The 14,958-nt window shown below is 41.4% G+C and overlaps 1 protein-coding gene across 1 annotated transcript in view; it reads right to left on the bottom strand.

The window, feature by feature from the left end:
* The window catches only part of STS (steroid sulfatase), a 97,537-nt gene extending 86,467 nt beyond the window's left edge, over positions 1-11,070 (bottom strand). The window contains exons 1-4 of the mRNA XM_032285854.1: positions 10,928-11,070; positions 6,907-7,028; positions 6,681-6,803; positions 4,666-5,089 (exon numbers count right to left, since the gene is read on the bottom strand). Of these exons, the coding sequence (XP_032141745.1) occupies positions 4,666-5,089; positions 6,681-6,803; positions 6,907-7,028; positions 10,928-11,064 (806 nt within the window). The 5' untranslated portion in view covers positions 11,065-11,070. The remainder of the gene's footprint in view (positions 1-4,665; positions 5,090-6,680; positions 6,804-6,906; positions 7,029-10,927) is intronic.
* Positions 11,071-14,958: the final 3,888 nt, after the last annotated feature.

The following is a 14,958-nucleotide window of genomic DNA, read 5'->3' as shown; positions in this document are numbered from 1 at the left end:
CATTCTAGAAAAATCTAGATGACAAATAATTGCAGTGTTTCCGCACAGTAGCCAAAGCTCATACACGTATACGAAACCCAGTGTTTCTTAGCGTGTCCCACGAAAAACCCAGTTTATAATGTCTTGAGATGCAAAGTCTCACTTCAGAACTACTCTGTGACAGTCCCTAGAGTTCATCTTGGCCATCTTCAGCTGTAATAAGCACCTCTGGGGTTTTATGCAAAGTCTGAGGTATTACCTGTCTACCCATGTAGTCCTGGACTCTCTCCCTTTTGCCTTTTTTGTCTACCTGCAGGAAGTCATAATGATCCTATATTATATCCCACCATACACTAGGCTAGCAAAGGCCACCCTACAATGCACACTTCTGAACCAAACATCATGCCCAGGAGGCAGGTGGCCGGCCCCACAATGCCTGCATTTGGCTGTGTGGGCTGACCACAGGAACTGATAACTCTGCAGTATATCTGTGCAAATAATACTTGAAATAAATGTTCAGGAGTCTGACTGACAGCTTGAAGTCTTTCTACCTCTTAGGAATTGCATGACATCCTTCACCCATGCCATTTTGCTGTGAGCAGACCGATAGGTTTCTGCAGTCTCTAGTCCCTGGGTAAGACAAGCTGTCAGCATGGGCATGACACGATGGAGCTATGGTTACCCAGACCCCAATGTTTACCCAGGACAGCATGTGCCTGTCAGCCCAAACCTGCAAAAATCATGACAAATAGCTCACATCTTACCTGAATTCTGACAGACATATAAATAGTTGCTTAAAGGACTTTTAGTGGCTATGATCCATCCCCAGGCAGAAAATTATTTATTCTTTGCATTAATACTTGCTGCTGCTATACATGTATATCTCCTATAGCTTCCCTTGGAAATCAATTTCAATAATTTATCTCTGTAAATTAAATACATGTGTGTAAAGTACACACACACACACACACACACATATATATACACAAACACATACACACATATGTATTTACTTTACACATACATATATATATATATATACATACACATACATATACAACACCAACGTATATATTTTTCTAGTTTACTTTTCTCTAATGAAAATATTAAAATACCAATGAACAGTATACTTCACATCAATACTTCAAGTACAGACATGCATGATATAGTGATGGGGATATGTTCTGAGAAATGTATCATTAAGCAATTTCATCATTGTTCAAACATCATAGAGTACACTTACACAAGCCTAGATGCTGCAGCCTGCTACACACCCAAGCTATATGGTAGAGCCTATTACTGCTAGGCTACAAACCTGCACAGCATGTGACTATACTGAGTACTGTAGGCAACTGCAATGCAATGGCAAGTATTTGTGTATCTAGACATATGTACACATAAAAAAAAGTACAGGATACATACAGTAGAAAAGATACAAACGTAGCCAGGTGCAGTGGCTCACACCTGTAATCCCAGCACTTCGGGAGGCCAAGTCAGGTGGGTCATTTGAGGTCAGGAGTTGGAGACCAGTCTGGCCAACATGTTGAAACCCTGCCTCTACTGAAAATACAAAAATTAGCTGGGCATGGTGGTGGGCACCTGTAATCCAAGCTACTTGGGAGGCTGAGGCAGGAAAATTGCTTGAACCCGGGAGGTGGAGACTGCAGTGAGCTGAGATCACGCCACTGTACTCTAGCCTGGGCAATAGAGGGAGACTCAGTCTCAAAAAAAAAAGATACAAACATACGCCTGTATAGGGCGGCTCCATCATAATGTCATGGGACCACTGTCATATATGCGGTCCATTGTTGACCAAAATGTCATTATGTGGAGCATGTCTGCAATCCAAATTTTATAATAAATTAGTTCCTTTAGTTTACACTTATCTATAAATTTGTGCAAATTCCTTCCACCTCTACTCACATAGCTGTAATATCAAATAATTCTTTTTTAAAATTCCAAGGCTCGTGTTGATTTTTATTCTTGTGTGCCTACCTTTTGTGCTTACAAATGCCTGTTAAATATTAATTTGCCTGGAGTCTGCACTAAGTAGATGTTTGCTCACATGTTCTTTCATTCTTTTGTTGCATAGTCTGCCCTTTCTCTCCAGCTGTTCATGAGCTTTCCACGGGGCTTTATTAAATGTCAGCAGTTTCCAAATGCAGTCCTCTGTTCCAGGTTAACCCAAGTACTGCAACTTTTATGCCTCTGACACACTTAGCTTCTTATAAAATTTCACCTGAAATATTCCTCAGCTTTAAAACAAATTTGAAAATCACTGCTTGCTGTGGGAAAATCACTGCTATGTGTTCAGTAAGGCCAGTTTCGTTTTCTTCTTCCTGAACATATGGGGAGACTGCCTCTTAGCACCATGTCAAGTCAGGGTGGAGACGTAGACATAGAACCTGTCCTACGTGCTGACCCCTGGGTGGAAGTGATAAGCATTCCTTCCACAGTGAAGTAAGGAAAAGCCCCCAAGTGACCCTTCAACTCTTTTCTCCTGTGGATGCCATTGGGAAGGCCATCTATTGAGATGACAGAGCCACAAGATATTAGCAACCTGAATCCCTGAGTCTCCTCATGGAGCAAGGCTTCCCTAGAGAATCACCCAACCAGCAATAGATTTTGCATGGCCAAGAAACAAACTTTCAAGTGTTAATCCACTGAGATTTTCTCAGTCTTCACGGACAAACACAGAAACTAGCCACAGATGTGGGATGCTAACCAAAATAAAAACTTACATTGTGTGGTGCTCTCTCAGCAGTTGGGCAGCTAGTACATAGAGTACTCTCCGGAGCCAAGTCCCTGAGGCTAAAACTGATAATAGTTATAATGACCAATGACCAGTTTATATATTTCACAGTTAAATGAGAATTTTAATTAATAAAATTTATTGAAACTGATAGGTGATGTGAACTGTAAGAACTAATCATTCTACTTTTGTCTCATTTTTAGAGGGAGGAAGTAATACTATCAATTGCAATTTTTGTGTAAGTCACTTCAGAGTCTGTTCAGACACCCAAACCATATGTGGGTTTCTGTTAGAGTTGATGAAACACTTGTGTAATACCAGAGAGGTATACTAAAACACACCCTATCATTTATCTATTGCATAATCAATGATGCTGTGGGTACCAGGACACTGTTGTACCTCCGGGTGAATGGGTTGCTCCTACACTGTTTCATAACTGAAGAAGAAGAGAGTGAGGAGAACCACTGCCCACTCCCAACCTCCAGTAAAGCACAAATTCCATGCACACAAGATATGGACAGTGGAATACAACATCTTCCACATGAGGATATGACAACATAATTTTCATAAAGTAATTTTCATCTTTTACCTTTCTCACCAGCCCTAACTTATGTAGTTTCCACATACCTTAACTATGTATTTTCTTCTTAGGCTGAGTACATTTGCTTGTTTTTTAAATTAAATCCCTAATATACTTTCCCTTCATCACAATAACTTCCTTTTCATTCTCATTCATTGTTCAATCCAGAGATTGACTTTACAATTTTGTGTCATGCAATTAACTGGATGACAAACCAACATTACCTATGTATGTTTCCTCTCTCTCCTTTATAATCTTTAAATCACCCCAAAACTCTCTTTTAAATCTTCCATAGAGTTTAAGTCACCGTAAAGACCAAAGGTCTGATCTTCAGATGAAAGGTCTGATTTTCATTTCTCTTTAAAATCCTGTCCTCCACAGTTACAAGTGGAACAAAATACTTTTATTTCCTTTTTTTGAATAGCAAATATTCTTGATACAGCCTCTATATAATATCTACTTAATTATATCTATTTATGCTCTCCATATTATGTATTATAATATAAATATTTATTAAACCTACCTATATAATTCAGGTGATGGTTATTTCATTTACAGACTGCAATCCCCAAAACTACAAACTCAATGGGACCCGACAGACCCAAAAGACGTCATTCACTTCACCCAGTTTACTTACAGAGGTTTTTGTTTTGTTTTGTTTGCTCAGAGATTGTCCCAAAATATTTTGGATATTTCCACATCGTTTATATCACAAGGACAACCTCTAAATTAAACATAAACCATTATCTTGCATCTCTTGATGGTCACATTTGAAGATTAAAGACCATCAGGACCGGGCGTGGTGGCTCACTCCTGTAATCCCAGCACTTTGGGAGGCTGAGGCAGGTGGATAACCTCAGGTCAGGAGTTCAAAGCAGCCTGGCCAAGTTGGTGAAACGCTGTCTCTATTAAAAATAGAAAAAAAAAATAGCCAGGCATGGTGGTGGGTGCCTGTAATCCCAGCTACTCAGGAGGCTGAAGCAGAAGAATTGCTTCAACCTGGGAGCCAGAGGTTGCAGTGAGCCGAGATCGTGCCACTTGCACTCCAGCCTGGGTGACATAGTGAGACTCCATCTTAAAAAAAAAAAAAAAGACCAGTGTGATATCTGACACCTCCTTTGTCATCAGCAGACATAATTTTGCTGTGGCCTTTCTAGCCCAAGATGTGGGAAATGTTGGCAAAGAGACTCTAAGGAGAGCACACTGCATTGCAATAAGTTTCTAAGGCCACTAAACGTGTGCTATATCAAGCTCTGGCTAAAGAAATAATAACCCTGCTGGTTCTTCCAACTCCATGAGAAATAACCCAGAATGTTTTTCAACAGGCAGCATCAGAAGACAAGGCAACACCTACCGCTGTATAAACTGGGCCGCCTCTGCCGTTAGCCTCTGGGTGAGATTGTCATAGGACATGGGCTGCTGGGTGATCTCATAGTTCCTCATCATGAAGCAGTTTAGGGGCCGGAAGTAATGAAGGAAGCCCAAGAAAAGGGTCAGGATCAGAGCTGCCAGGAAGAGAAGGCTGAAAAAAACGCCTAGAGGCACACGGAGCAGCCCCAGACAACTGAGTGCAGCGAGGGTAAGCAGGGTTACCCCGATGATCTGCAGAGGGATAAAGACCAGCTTCCTGAAGCCCCAGGTGAAGACGCTGCCCTCTCCGGGCTTGCAGTCTCTCAGATTGGTCAAGGAGATCCCATAAAAATAGTTGAAGCCATGATGTAAAGGGTGGTGACAGAAGTCAATTTTGCTGTGACAGCTCATCCCAAGGTGCCATTTCCCTGAGAAGACAAATGGAAGATCACTTCAGTCCCAATAAACACCCTGATTCCAACATAAGCTTCTGTTCCCACACACTGAAACGATGGCTCTTTCTGACTATTTTATGAAGCTAGCCTTCCCACTCACAGGACCCTAGAGTTTTTTACTTTTTTTTTTTCCACAAACACTAAGTTATTACCTACTCACTCTACCAGACAATAAGAACTAATTTTGTGATTCCAATAAAACAAAAAAGAAAAATAAACAAAAAAACAAACCAGATAAAAATCCTCTACTCACTCTACCAAAAAATAAGAACTACTTTAGTGATTCCAACAAAACAAAACAAAAACACAAAAAAACCCAACCAAATAAAAATCCAAAAAGAAAATTACCTAACATATTTAATAGGCAGGAAACAACACTCCACAGAAAAATACAAATTTTTTTTTTCTTTTTCCTTGCCAGATGCTTTTCTGAGACATGCCCTTAAAATTAAAGTTTTAGAAGCAACTTAATTTTGTTCCTTGTATGTTAAAAGTGGAAATGAATCCTTCCTTCAGAACCTACCCCTGAGGCATGAGGAAATCACATTCAGTAACTCAGCAATTATTTTAAGCACCTCTGAAATTTCTTATAAAATGTTAATTAGATCACTAAATTAATGAGTGCCTTACAAAAGAAAAAATGATAGTTTTTTTAACAAGATGTTGGAAGAATGAGAAGGGTCATTTTGCTCCTCTGAGGTTTGCTAGGATTCATTTTATGACCTGCTTAGATTCAAGCTCTTCGTGCAAACAGGAAGGCATTAATCCTATCTACAGAGTAAAATCAAATGGGTGTGTCCACCAAGACAAATTCTGACATAATTTTAGTATTGGAAAGTAAAATGAAAATCTTTATCAATAGCATGGTGTGTATTGTTTTGTATGTTCTATGTATATGTTCTATGAATCTTTCATCTGTTCCATCTATCATCTATTTCATCTAATTGTCTCATTATCTATCTATATATCTACACATACATACATACATACATACATACATACTGTCTGTATCATCTTTGTCTCTCTCCCTGCATCTATTTATCCATATCTATCTATCTAATTTTTCTATGTATCTATCTATGTAACTATCTAATTTTTCTATTTATCTATCTATCTAGTTAGCTATCATCTATTTCATCCATCCATCCATCCATCCAATCTATCTCATCTTTGTCTCTCTCTGCATCTATCTATCTATCATCTATCTATCTACCTATTTCTCTACCTATTATGTATCTATCCATTCATCCATCCACCCATTCATTCATCTATCATTAGGTATCATCTAAGTATCTATTTATCTATACACACACACACACACACACACACCACACACACACACACACACACACACACACACACACACACACACGCCCCTAATGCATTCGAGTAGTCCAGATAGGCTTACTGTGTTTTAACCTACAACTGACATCATTTTGCTCCCATTTAAAGTTGTACAAAGTGTACCAGCAATGTCATTCCTAAGATAACTGTCATGATGCCCTCTCCCACTCTTTAGCTAACTATGTCCAAGTCCTCCCTGTCATTCCTCAGATGCCCATACCTATCAGTGCTGTTGAATAACCTTGATCCTTCAGAAGCGTGGCAAAGGTAATCTCATTGGTGGGAAGTCCTCCTGAAGAGGCCGTGAAGAGGAAAACTCCAGGGAGGGAGTGAGACGCCATTCCTGAACCAGGAAAAAAATCAACCCTTAGGAAACAGGAGATACCTGGAGGTGGGAGGCTGTTCCAAAGGAGACCACAGCCCCTGCAATGCAGATAGGAGGTTACCTGATCGGACAGGGTACCGGCCAGTCATGAAGGCTGCCCTGCTTGGTGTGCACAGGGGTGATGCTGCCAGGTGCTGAGTGAGTTTCACTCCCTCACTGGCCAACCGGTCGATATTGGGAGTCCTAGAACAAAATAATCATAGCATTTGTGATCATTTTCATTTCTTGTTCATTCATTTATTTTTGAGACAGGATCTCACTCTGTCACCCAGGCTGGAGTACAGTGGCGTGATCTTGGCTCACTGTAACCTCCACCTCCCACATTCAAGTGATTTTCCCATCTCAGCCTTGTGAGTAGTTGGGACTACAGGCACGGGCCACCATGTCTGGCTAATTATTGTAGTATCTGGTAGAGGCAGGGTGTCACCATGTTGGCCAGGCTGGTCTCAAACCCCTGACCTCAAGTAATCTGCCCACCTCAGCCTCCCAAAGTGCTGGGATTACAGGCATGAGCCACCCAGCCCTGTGATAATTTTCAAAATGAAACTGTGTCTGTGGCTCTTTATAGTGGGAAACTTCTCAATGAGCAAGGACAAGTCTGGGGTTATGTAGGAGAGAGAGGTGAGATGAGAGGCGGCGGGGGTTGGGGGGGAAGTGATACAGAACCAAGACTCAAACTACAACAAAACCATGGAGATGTGTGAACGATGCAGGCGGGACATCCCCAGAAGGTCCATTCATGCTACAGAGGGCTCTGAGCTCCTGGTCCCACTAGCCCTGAGTTAGAAGAGAGAAATCAAGTCTTCAAAATGGGATAATGCAGGGAGGAAAGGTAAGGGGTGGGTGAGGATGAGGCTTTACTCTTCTCCCATTCACATCTCCCAAGTTACCTCTATGTCACCAAAAGAGAAATTTCCAGGGTCAGTCTGACTCCCCTCTTCCCAATCACAGCCAAAGGGAATCCCACAACGAGCTCTAATGAGCCCCTGACTAATTTCTGCATGCCCCCAGGGACGGGGAATAATGAGACTCCATATGACTCAACCAGTGAGCATCAACAAATAGGTTAATATGCTCCAGGGAAAAGGCACAAACACTACAGTGAAGAAATTAGATGCTGCAATTCCCACATACCCTTTGTTGGCTTTTATTTTTTATGCTTCATAAATACTTATTTATGAGCTCACTTGTAGAGTGATACCTTTTGCAAGATAAGCCACCCTGATGCCTTTTCTCCATGAATGGATTGGCTGATCATTTGGGGAAGTCATTTGGGAATTAATAACTTTTAGTTTTTGGACCATACCAAGCTATACCCCACGAGTTATATACCATGTCCTCCACCAGGAATCCAGGTCCCTTCTTCCTTTCCTGGCTCGTCATCTGCCATCCTTCAGTTCCAGGTACAGATGGAATTCTCATGGGCCTCCAGTGCCCTTCCTTGATTACCCAAGGGGAATGACCTATATTTAGGACAGTAGTCTATACTCCATCATCCCAGCAGCTTCCTCACTGTAAAGCAATCACATGGCTAATTGTGCTCCCTTTCAAGATGGCTGCCTGTGGGGTGGGAGTATACATCTTGTTCATTGGACCCATGGCTTCCCTAGACCAATGCCCTCACAGAGTGGTGCTGCAATGATGCATAGCTTGAAGGGGGAAATAATTTCATTGCATCTGTAATGTCATACTGGTGGCCATATATTAACTTCGTGAACATGTTTAATTACCAATATTTCTACTTTGCTTTTTCCTTAAAGGGTGAGATGCTTAGAAGACAGAGATTGTCTTTGCATTTGAATTAAGCCTCCTAGTGTCTATATTGGCCTTCAAAAAAATGTAACTATTTTGGGGTGTGATATTACAAAATATAAAAATGAGAAATGCAATTCAGAAATAATGGGACTCTAATATAGAGACCAAGGCAGATCTAGGGTAGATATTGCCAGAAATTCATCCATGGGGCTTTATAGACATTTTTTCTTTTGGTAATTGGTAAAGATTTAACCTTAACGGCTTGATTTTAACTTTTTAATTAAGACATCTTGGTAGCAACAGTTATCTATTATCTCCACATACCTTAGGAATACATAATATTAAAGAAATAGATAAAATGAAAAAGCTGAATAAAATTATGATGCTGATATAACTAAAATAAGATCTATATATAAGTGATCTCTTAAAATTGCAGATCTTATCCTTGCATATGCTTTTTAAAAATTTAAGCAATGTCATAGGTCAATATACCCATAAAAAAATAAAAAGCAACATTTGATGCAAAGTTTCAGGCTGAAAGTGAGACACATTTGGATATGTCTTATGGACAAGACTTTCCTTAATATAATAATTTATTTAATTTTTGTTTGGTCTGATATGTAATGATGAAATACACTTTCTAAGATTTCTCATGCTGAAAAGAAGACGAGGAATAAGAGAATGGCATGAAAAAAAAAATCAGCATCCCATGGCACTTGGCAATGGGTCCACTCCTGGCTTCAGGTATTTAGTATCCACATATCCCACAAGAAAGTTCTGGATTGCTTCTCGGCCTTTTGGCTAAGATCAAGTGAAGAAAGTTCTGGGCCGGCACGTTGGCTTATGCCTGTAATCCCAGCACTTTGGGAGGCTGAGGTGGGCGGATCACAAGGTCAGGAGTTTGAGACCAGCCTGGCCAACATAGTGAAACCCTGTCTCTACTAAAAATACAAAAAATTAGCCAGGCATGGTGGCATGCAGCTGTAGCCCCAGCTAGTCACAAGGCGGAAGCAGGAGAATCACTTGAACCCAGGAGGCAGAGGTTGCAGTGAGCTGACACTGCGCCACTGCACTCCACACTGGGTGACAGAGTGAGACTCCTTCTCAAAAAAAAAAAAAAAAAAGTTCTGGTAGAAGCAAATAATCTCTTTCCTCGTCCTCTCCTTTAATTCAGTTTGTACTGATCTTTCATGTGATGAAGCACTCCATAGAACTGTTTTTATGTCATCATTTCCACATTTTTAGGAAGAGAAAGTAAAATTCTAATGTCAGTATTCTACTCCTCAAGGGCTTACTTTACTTTTTAAACTAAAGGGCCCTTAAAATAGATCTCACGTTAAGTTGATTTTACGCAAAGGGCTTAGAAATAAAACACCATCTTCTGGGAGGATGTTCAGATCCAAGGGTCAAATGACCTCAAGTCTAGTTTGATGGTGTTGTTGCTACTGTTTTGATAATTACTGGCAAGTTATGAGGTCCTAAAATGTGACCTCTCTCCTCATGATTGTCAGCTATGGTCTCAATGTTTGTGTCCCTCCAAAATTCAGATGTTGAAATGTTCACTCTTAATGGGATTTGTTAGGAGGTGGGGCCTTTGGGAGGTGATGAGGTCATGGGGATGAAGCCATGTAAATGGGATTTATGACCTTATAATAGGGACCCCAGAGAGCTCCCTCATCCCTTCCACCATGTGAAGACACAGTGAGAAGGTGCTGTCTGTGAACCAGGAAGCAGGTCCTCACCAGACACTGAATCAGCTATGCCTTGATATTTGACTTCCAGCCTTCAGAACTGTGAGCAATACATTTCTATTGTTTATAAGCCACCTAGCCTATGGCATTTTGTCATAGCAGCCTTTACAGACTAAGACAGCCTGCATAGCAGATGACAGAGTAGGGCCTGGGCTAGAAGAGGGAGAATTGGGCATGAGTGAGAATGAGAGTAAGTCACTGATGGGCCAGGACAGAGTAGTACAGACCCATAACCAATCAGAATAAAGCCAGATGCCAAAAGGTGAACAAATGGGATAGAGATGTGAATGTGTGCAAAGCAGCATCACAACCGTCAATAAAGTAGAACTGTGTTGCACACCTTCTTAATGATCTCCCTGAGCTCATCCAGCTCACTGTTCATAGTCAAACAGATAAACTTACATGTATCTCCATGACACATACACATCTCAGTGTATCTACATGAAGCCAGCCATGGTTTGGAGGGTTTTGGATGTTTCTAAACATGTTCTGTGCTCTGCAGATGAACAATAACCATCCTGCAGACTGTTGCCTATGAACACAGCCATGTGTTTACTGAGGAGCTGCATTACCAACCTGAGAGTCTTGTTTCCATAGCACCCAGGATCTCCAATGCCAAGGTCGTCAGCCATCACCAGGATGATGTTCGGCCTTGATGCTGCGTGGCTCTCAGCTTCCCACAGAAAGAACAGTAGGAGGAAAGGGATCTTCATCTTCCTGTAAAGGAAAAGGACACAAAAAGGAACTGAAGGATGCTGGCTCATGGTTGGCTGTGACTCTCCTCCTTTCAGACCCCCATCCCTCCTTGCACATTTCTGGAGCAGTCATTCTTAAAACTCGCCTTTGCCATACAATATGTGCTTGAAAGACACTTGTCTAAGAGGTTCCTAGACAAAGAATGTTATCCTCTCTTTCCCAAGTGCTTGTTTCCAAGCCACATCGATGTGGTTTGGCTATATCCCTACCCAAATCTCATCCTGAATTCCCACAGGTTGTGGGAAGGACCTGGCGGGAGGTAATTGAATCATGGATGCAGGTCTTTCCCATGCTGTTCTCGTGATAGTGAATAAGTCTCAACAGCTCTGATGGTTGTATAAGAAGGAGTTTCCCTGCACAAGCTCTCTTTGCCTGAGGCCATCCATGTAAGATGTGACTTGATCCTCCTTGCTTTCTGCCATAATTGTGAGGCCTCCCAGCCAAATGGAAATGTTAAGTCCATTAAACCTCTTTCTTTTGGAAATTGCCCAGTTTCGGGTATGTCTTTATCAGCAGCATGAAAACGAACTAATACACACACATTTCCTTCTCCACGATTAGTCATGGCCTCTCCTTTCTCCCTTGACCAAAACAGAGGCGCTCTTTAGAAAAATAATAACATAATCACTTCCCGTGATCTCTTTAATGAAAGTAGGCTCTGTCATAAGCGAAACCTTCTGTCTTTGAGGGTTAGAAAGACAGGTGTTTTGTGAAGTTCCCATTTTCAATGCTTTATCCTTTCTAAAATTAATCATGAGTTTTGGTTTAGTAGTTATTTTTGAGATAAGGTTTTGCTCTGTTGTCCAGGCTGGGGTGAGGTGGTATGATCTTAGCTCACTGTAACCTTGAAGTCCTGGACTCAAGTGATCCTCCTGCCTCAACCAGCCAAGTACCTGGGATTATAGGCATGTGCCATCACACTCAGCTAATCTTTATATTTTTTGTAGAGATAAGGTCTTGCTATGTTGCCCAGGCTGGTCTCTAACTTCCAGGCTCAAACGTCCTCCTGCCTCAGCCTGGCAAAGTGCTAAGATTACAGGCCTGAACCATAGTGCCTGTTCCAGTTTAGTAGCTTTTTAAGTGAAACATAGAAACCTTTCAAAATTCAAAGTGCACAGGGCCAATGGCCTGGGGCAGCTCTTTCTGTTGGAATACAGAAGGAAGAGAATATCCATTGCCCATGTCTTCCATCCCAACATGCTTTCACCTCACTGCATTTCATTCCTTGTGAGAATAACAGGTGAAGGCATCTTTAGGGAGAATGGTGGCTTGAACACATACATGATGCCTTTCTTGTATGGAGGTCTGTGTATGTGTTCCACCAGCCTGTCTTCCTTTGAGTTAGACCCCCTCTTGTTGAGGAGGATGTGGGCTTGCTATTTCATTTTGCTGTTTGCCTCTCTTCTCACTCCTGCGGTTTTGCAGCCCCACCCTGCAACAGGTTCTCCATTTAGAACCGGAGCTTATGTTGGCAGCAAATATGAGGAGGTTGCACAACAGGTTTCCCAGCAGAGAGTGGCCTGGCTTGGTTTCCTGGAAGGTGGCAGGTACGTGTGCAGTGTGGTAGCCCCAGGTCTTACTTACTCAATATCAATGTCCTTCTAGTCTTCCCACCAGCAGTGGTAGGCAACACCTCTCCCAGCCCCTGGTTCATAGCCCTAAGCCAGGTTCTTACTCTCAAATACTTCCAGAGCCAAGTCTCTGTGGCTCTGACTTTGATATCAGGAGACAGAACTCATTACTTTCTCTTTCTGTTTCTCATCTGCCCGGGGAGAAATTTTTTATACTTTATTTTTCTCATTGGCCTGGGGAGAAATTTTATGACCTTTATTTTAGGTCGGAGGTCGGGGATAGGTGTTAATCATATCAGTTCTCTAAATCTTAGTTTTCTTAACTGTAAAGTGAAAGAAATTGAACAATCTTTTTTGTTCCATTAAGTAATTTTATTTTTATTTTAAAGAAATTGAGATAGGGTTCTGGCTCTGTTGCTCAGGTTGGAGTGCAGTGGTGTGATTATAACTCACTGCAGCCTCCAACTCCTGGGCTCAAATGATTCTCCCATCTCAGCCTACTGAGCAGCTAGAATTACAGGTGCACAGTGCCATGCCTGGGTAATATTTTATTATTAAAGATGAGGGTATTACTATGTTGTGCAAGCTGGTCTCGAACTTTTGGGCTCAAGTGATCCTCACACGTCAGCCTCCTGAGTAGTTGAAATGATGGTGAGCACCACCTGGCCTGACTAATTCTTTTTTTTCAATTTTTATTGAGGAGATAGGATATCTCTATGTTGCCCAGGCTGGTCTCAAACTCCTGGGCTCAAGTGATCCTCCTGCCTTGGCCTCTCAAAGCACTGGAATTATAGGCATGAGCCACCATGCTCTGCCTAATTTTATTTACTTTTACTTTTAAAAAACGTTTATAGATTTAGGGGGTACAGTGCAGATGTCTTACATGCATATGTAGTGGTGGAGTCTGGGCTTTTAGTTGACCTATCTGTTCTTTCCTGACACCTGACTCTCATTGCTGTGTATCTGGAACACTGATGGTCCTTCAGCGTGTGAACTGGCATTGGACTTGACCTCACTCTGCATCTGCTCTTGCACTCACACCAGCCTTGCTGCATGCGAACAGCTCCCCCAGAGTCACTGAGGAAACTGGGCATGAAGGCCAGTGCACAAGGTGTGGCAGAACCTCTTTCCTGGCCTTACAGCAACACTGGTCAGAGTGAGCCATTCCCTCAATCAGGAATGCACTCCTCTTTGAACACCCTCCCTGAGTTTCCTGTTGTGTTCCTCTTTCTGCAGAGTCTCTATTTGCTGGTTTTTCCTCATTCATGAACCTCAGAATCAGGATCACAACCCCACATAATTACAGAGGCTGGATAGGAGATGGGAAATGGCCTAGGTTTAGCCATCAATATGGGGAGGGGCCTTTGTCAGCAGAGAGCTTGCACCCCTCCTAAAGAATGTCAACCCTGTAGCAGCTTCCAATTTTTAAAGAGAAGATAGACGCACACATTTGCATGTGCAGTTATATGACCATCAATTTAATGATTTAAACAAATGTTAGGCTAACTTTATGCAAAATACTCAAAAAAACAATCAAACAATGACTAAATATATTTACTGGCTTGGCACCACTTCTGAGTCTCCATTGTCCAGTCTGTACTTTAAATGTTATGAGCCTCAAGACACTTTCTGCTTTCCTGATCTCCTCCCTACATTTATGAAAGACACATGTTATCTTGGTGAGATTAAATACTGAATGAATGCTTAGAAACAACTAAGTTTTATGTCCAGAGAGACTACGTCCAAGCACTGAATTAAGGTCTCCATACAGACATCTATCTGGTATCTTGAATTTAACATGTTCAAACAGAGATCATGAATGCAAAAAGCACCCTGCTATTATTATGTGAAACCATTTTTGTCATTTAGTCTAAAGGTCCCCACTTTCGTTTAATCTGCTTAAATGCTAAATACAGATAACGCTGATGAAAAGTAACTTCTTACTAAATTTCTCACGTAAGACTGCATGAAATAATCCAGTTATACAATGCCCTCATGCCAAAGACCTTGTCTATCTTAATGCTTAAGCTAATATTTATGCTTGGAAAGAAATGAGAAACTGCCCCTTTTTTGTTGTTTGTTTGTTTTTTAAAGGATGGTTTAAGACTATTGGCTTTACATAACCAAAACCTGGCATGAATTTAAAGCCTGGCTTGAGAGCATATCACAACATTCAGATAATATAATTTCAGTTCAAAAAGGTCTTGTGAATCAAACATCTCAATTCTCTTATTTTCAGATAGGGAAACAAAGACCCAGAGAGACCGGCTGGTCATGGTG

The sequence above is a fragment of the Sapajus apella genome, unplaced genomic scaffold (assembly GCF_009761245.1).
Source record: "Sapajus apella isolate SASKATOON/1434 unplaced genomic scaffold, GSC_monkey_1.0 scaffold17, whole genome shotgun sequence".
NCBI classification, from domain to species: domain Eukaryota; kingdom Metazoa; phylum Chordata; class Mammalia; order Primates; family Cebidae; genus Sapajus; species Sapajus apella.
This window is presented reverse-complemented; position numbering and strand designations above follow the sequence as displayed.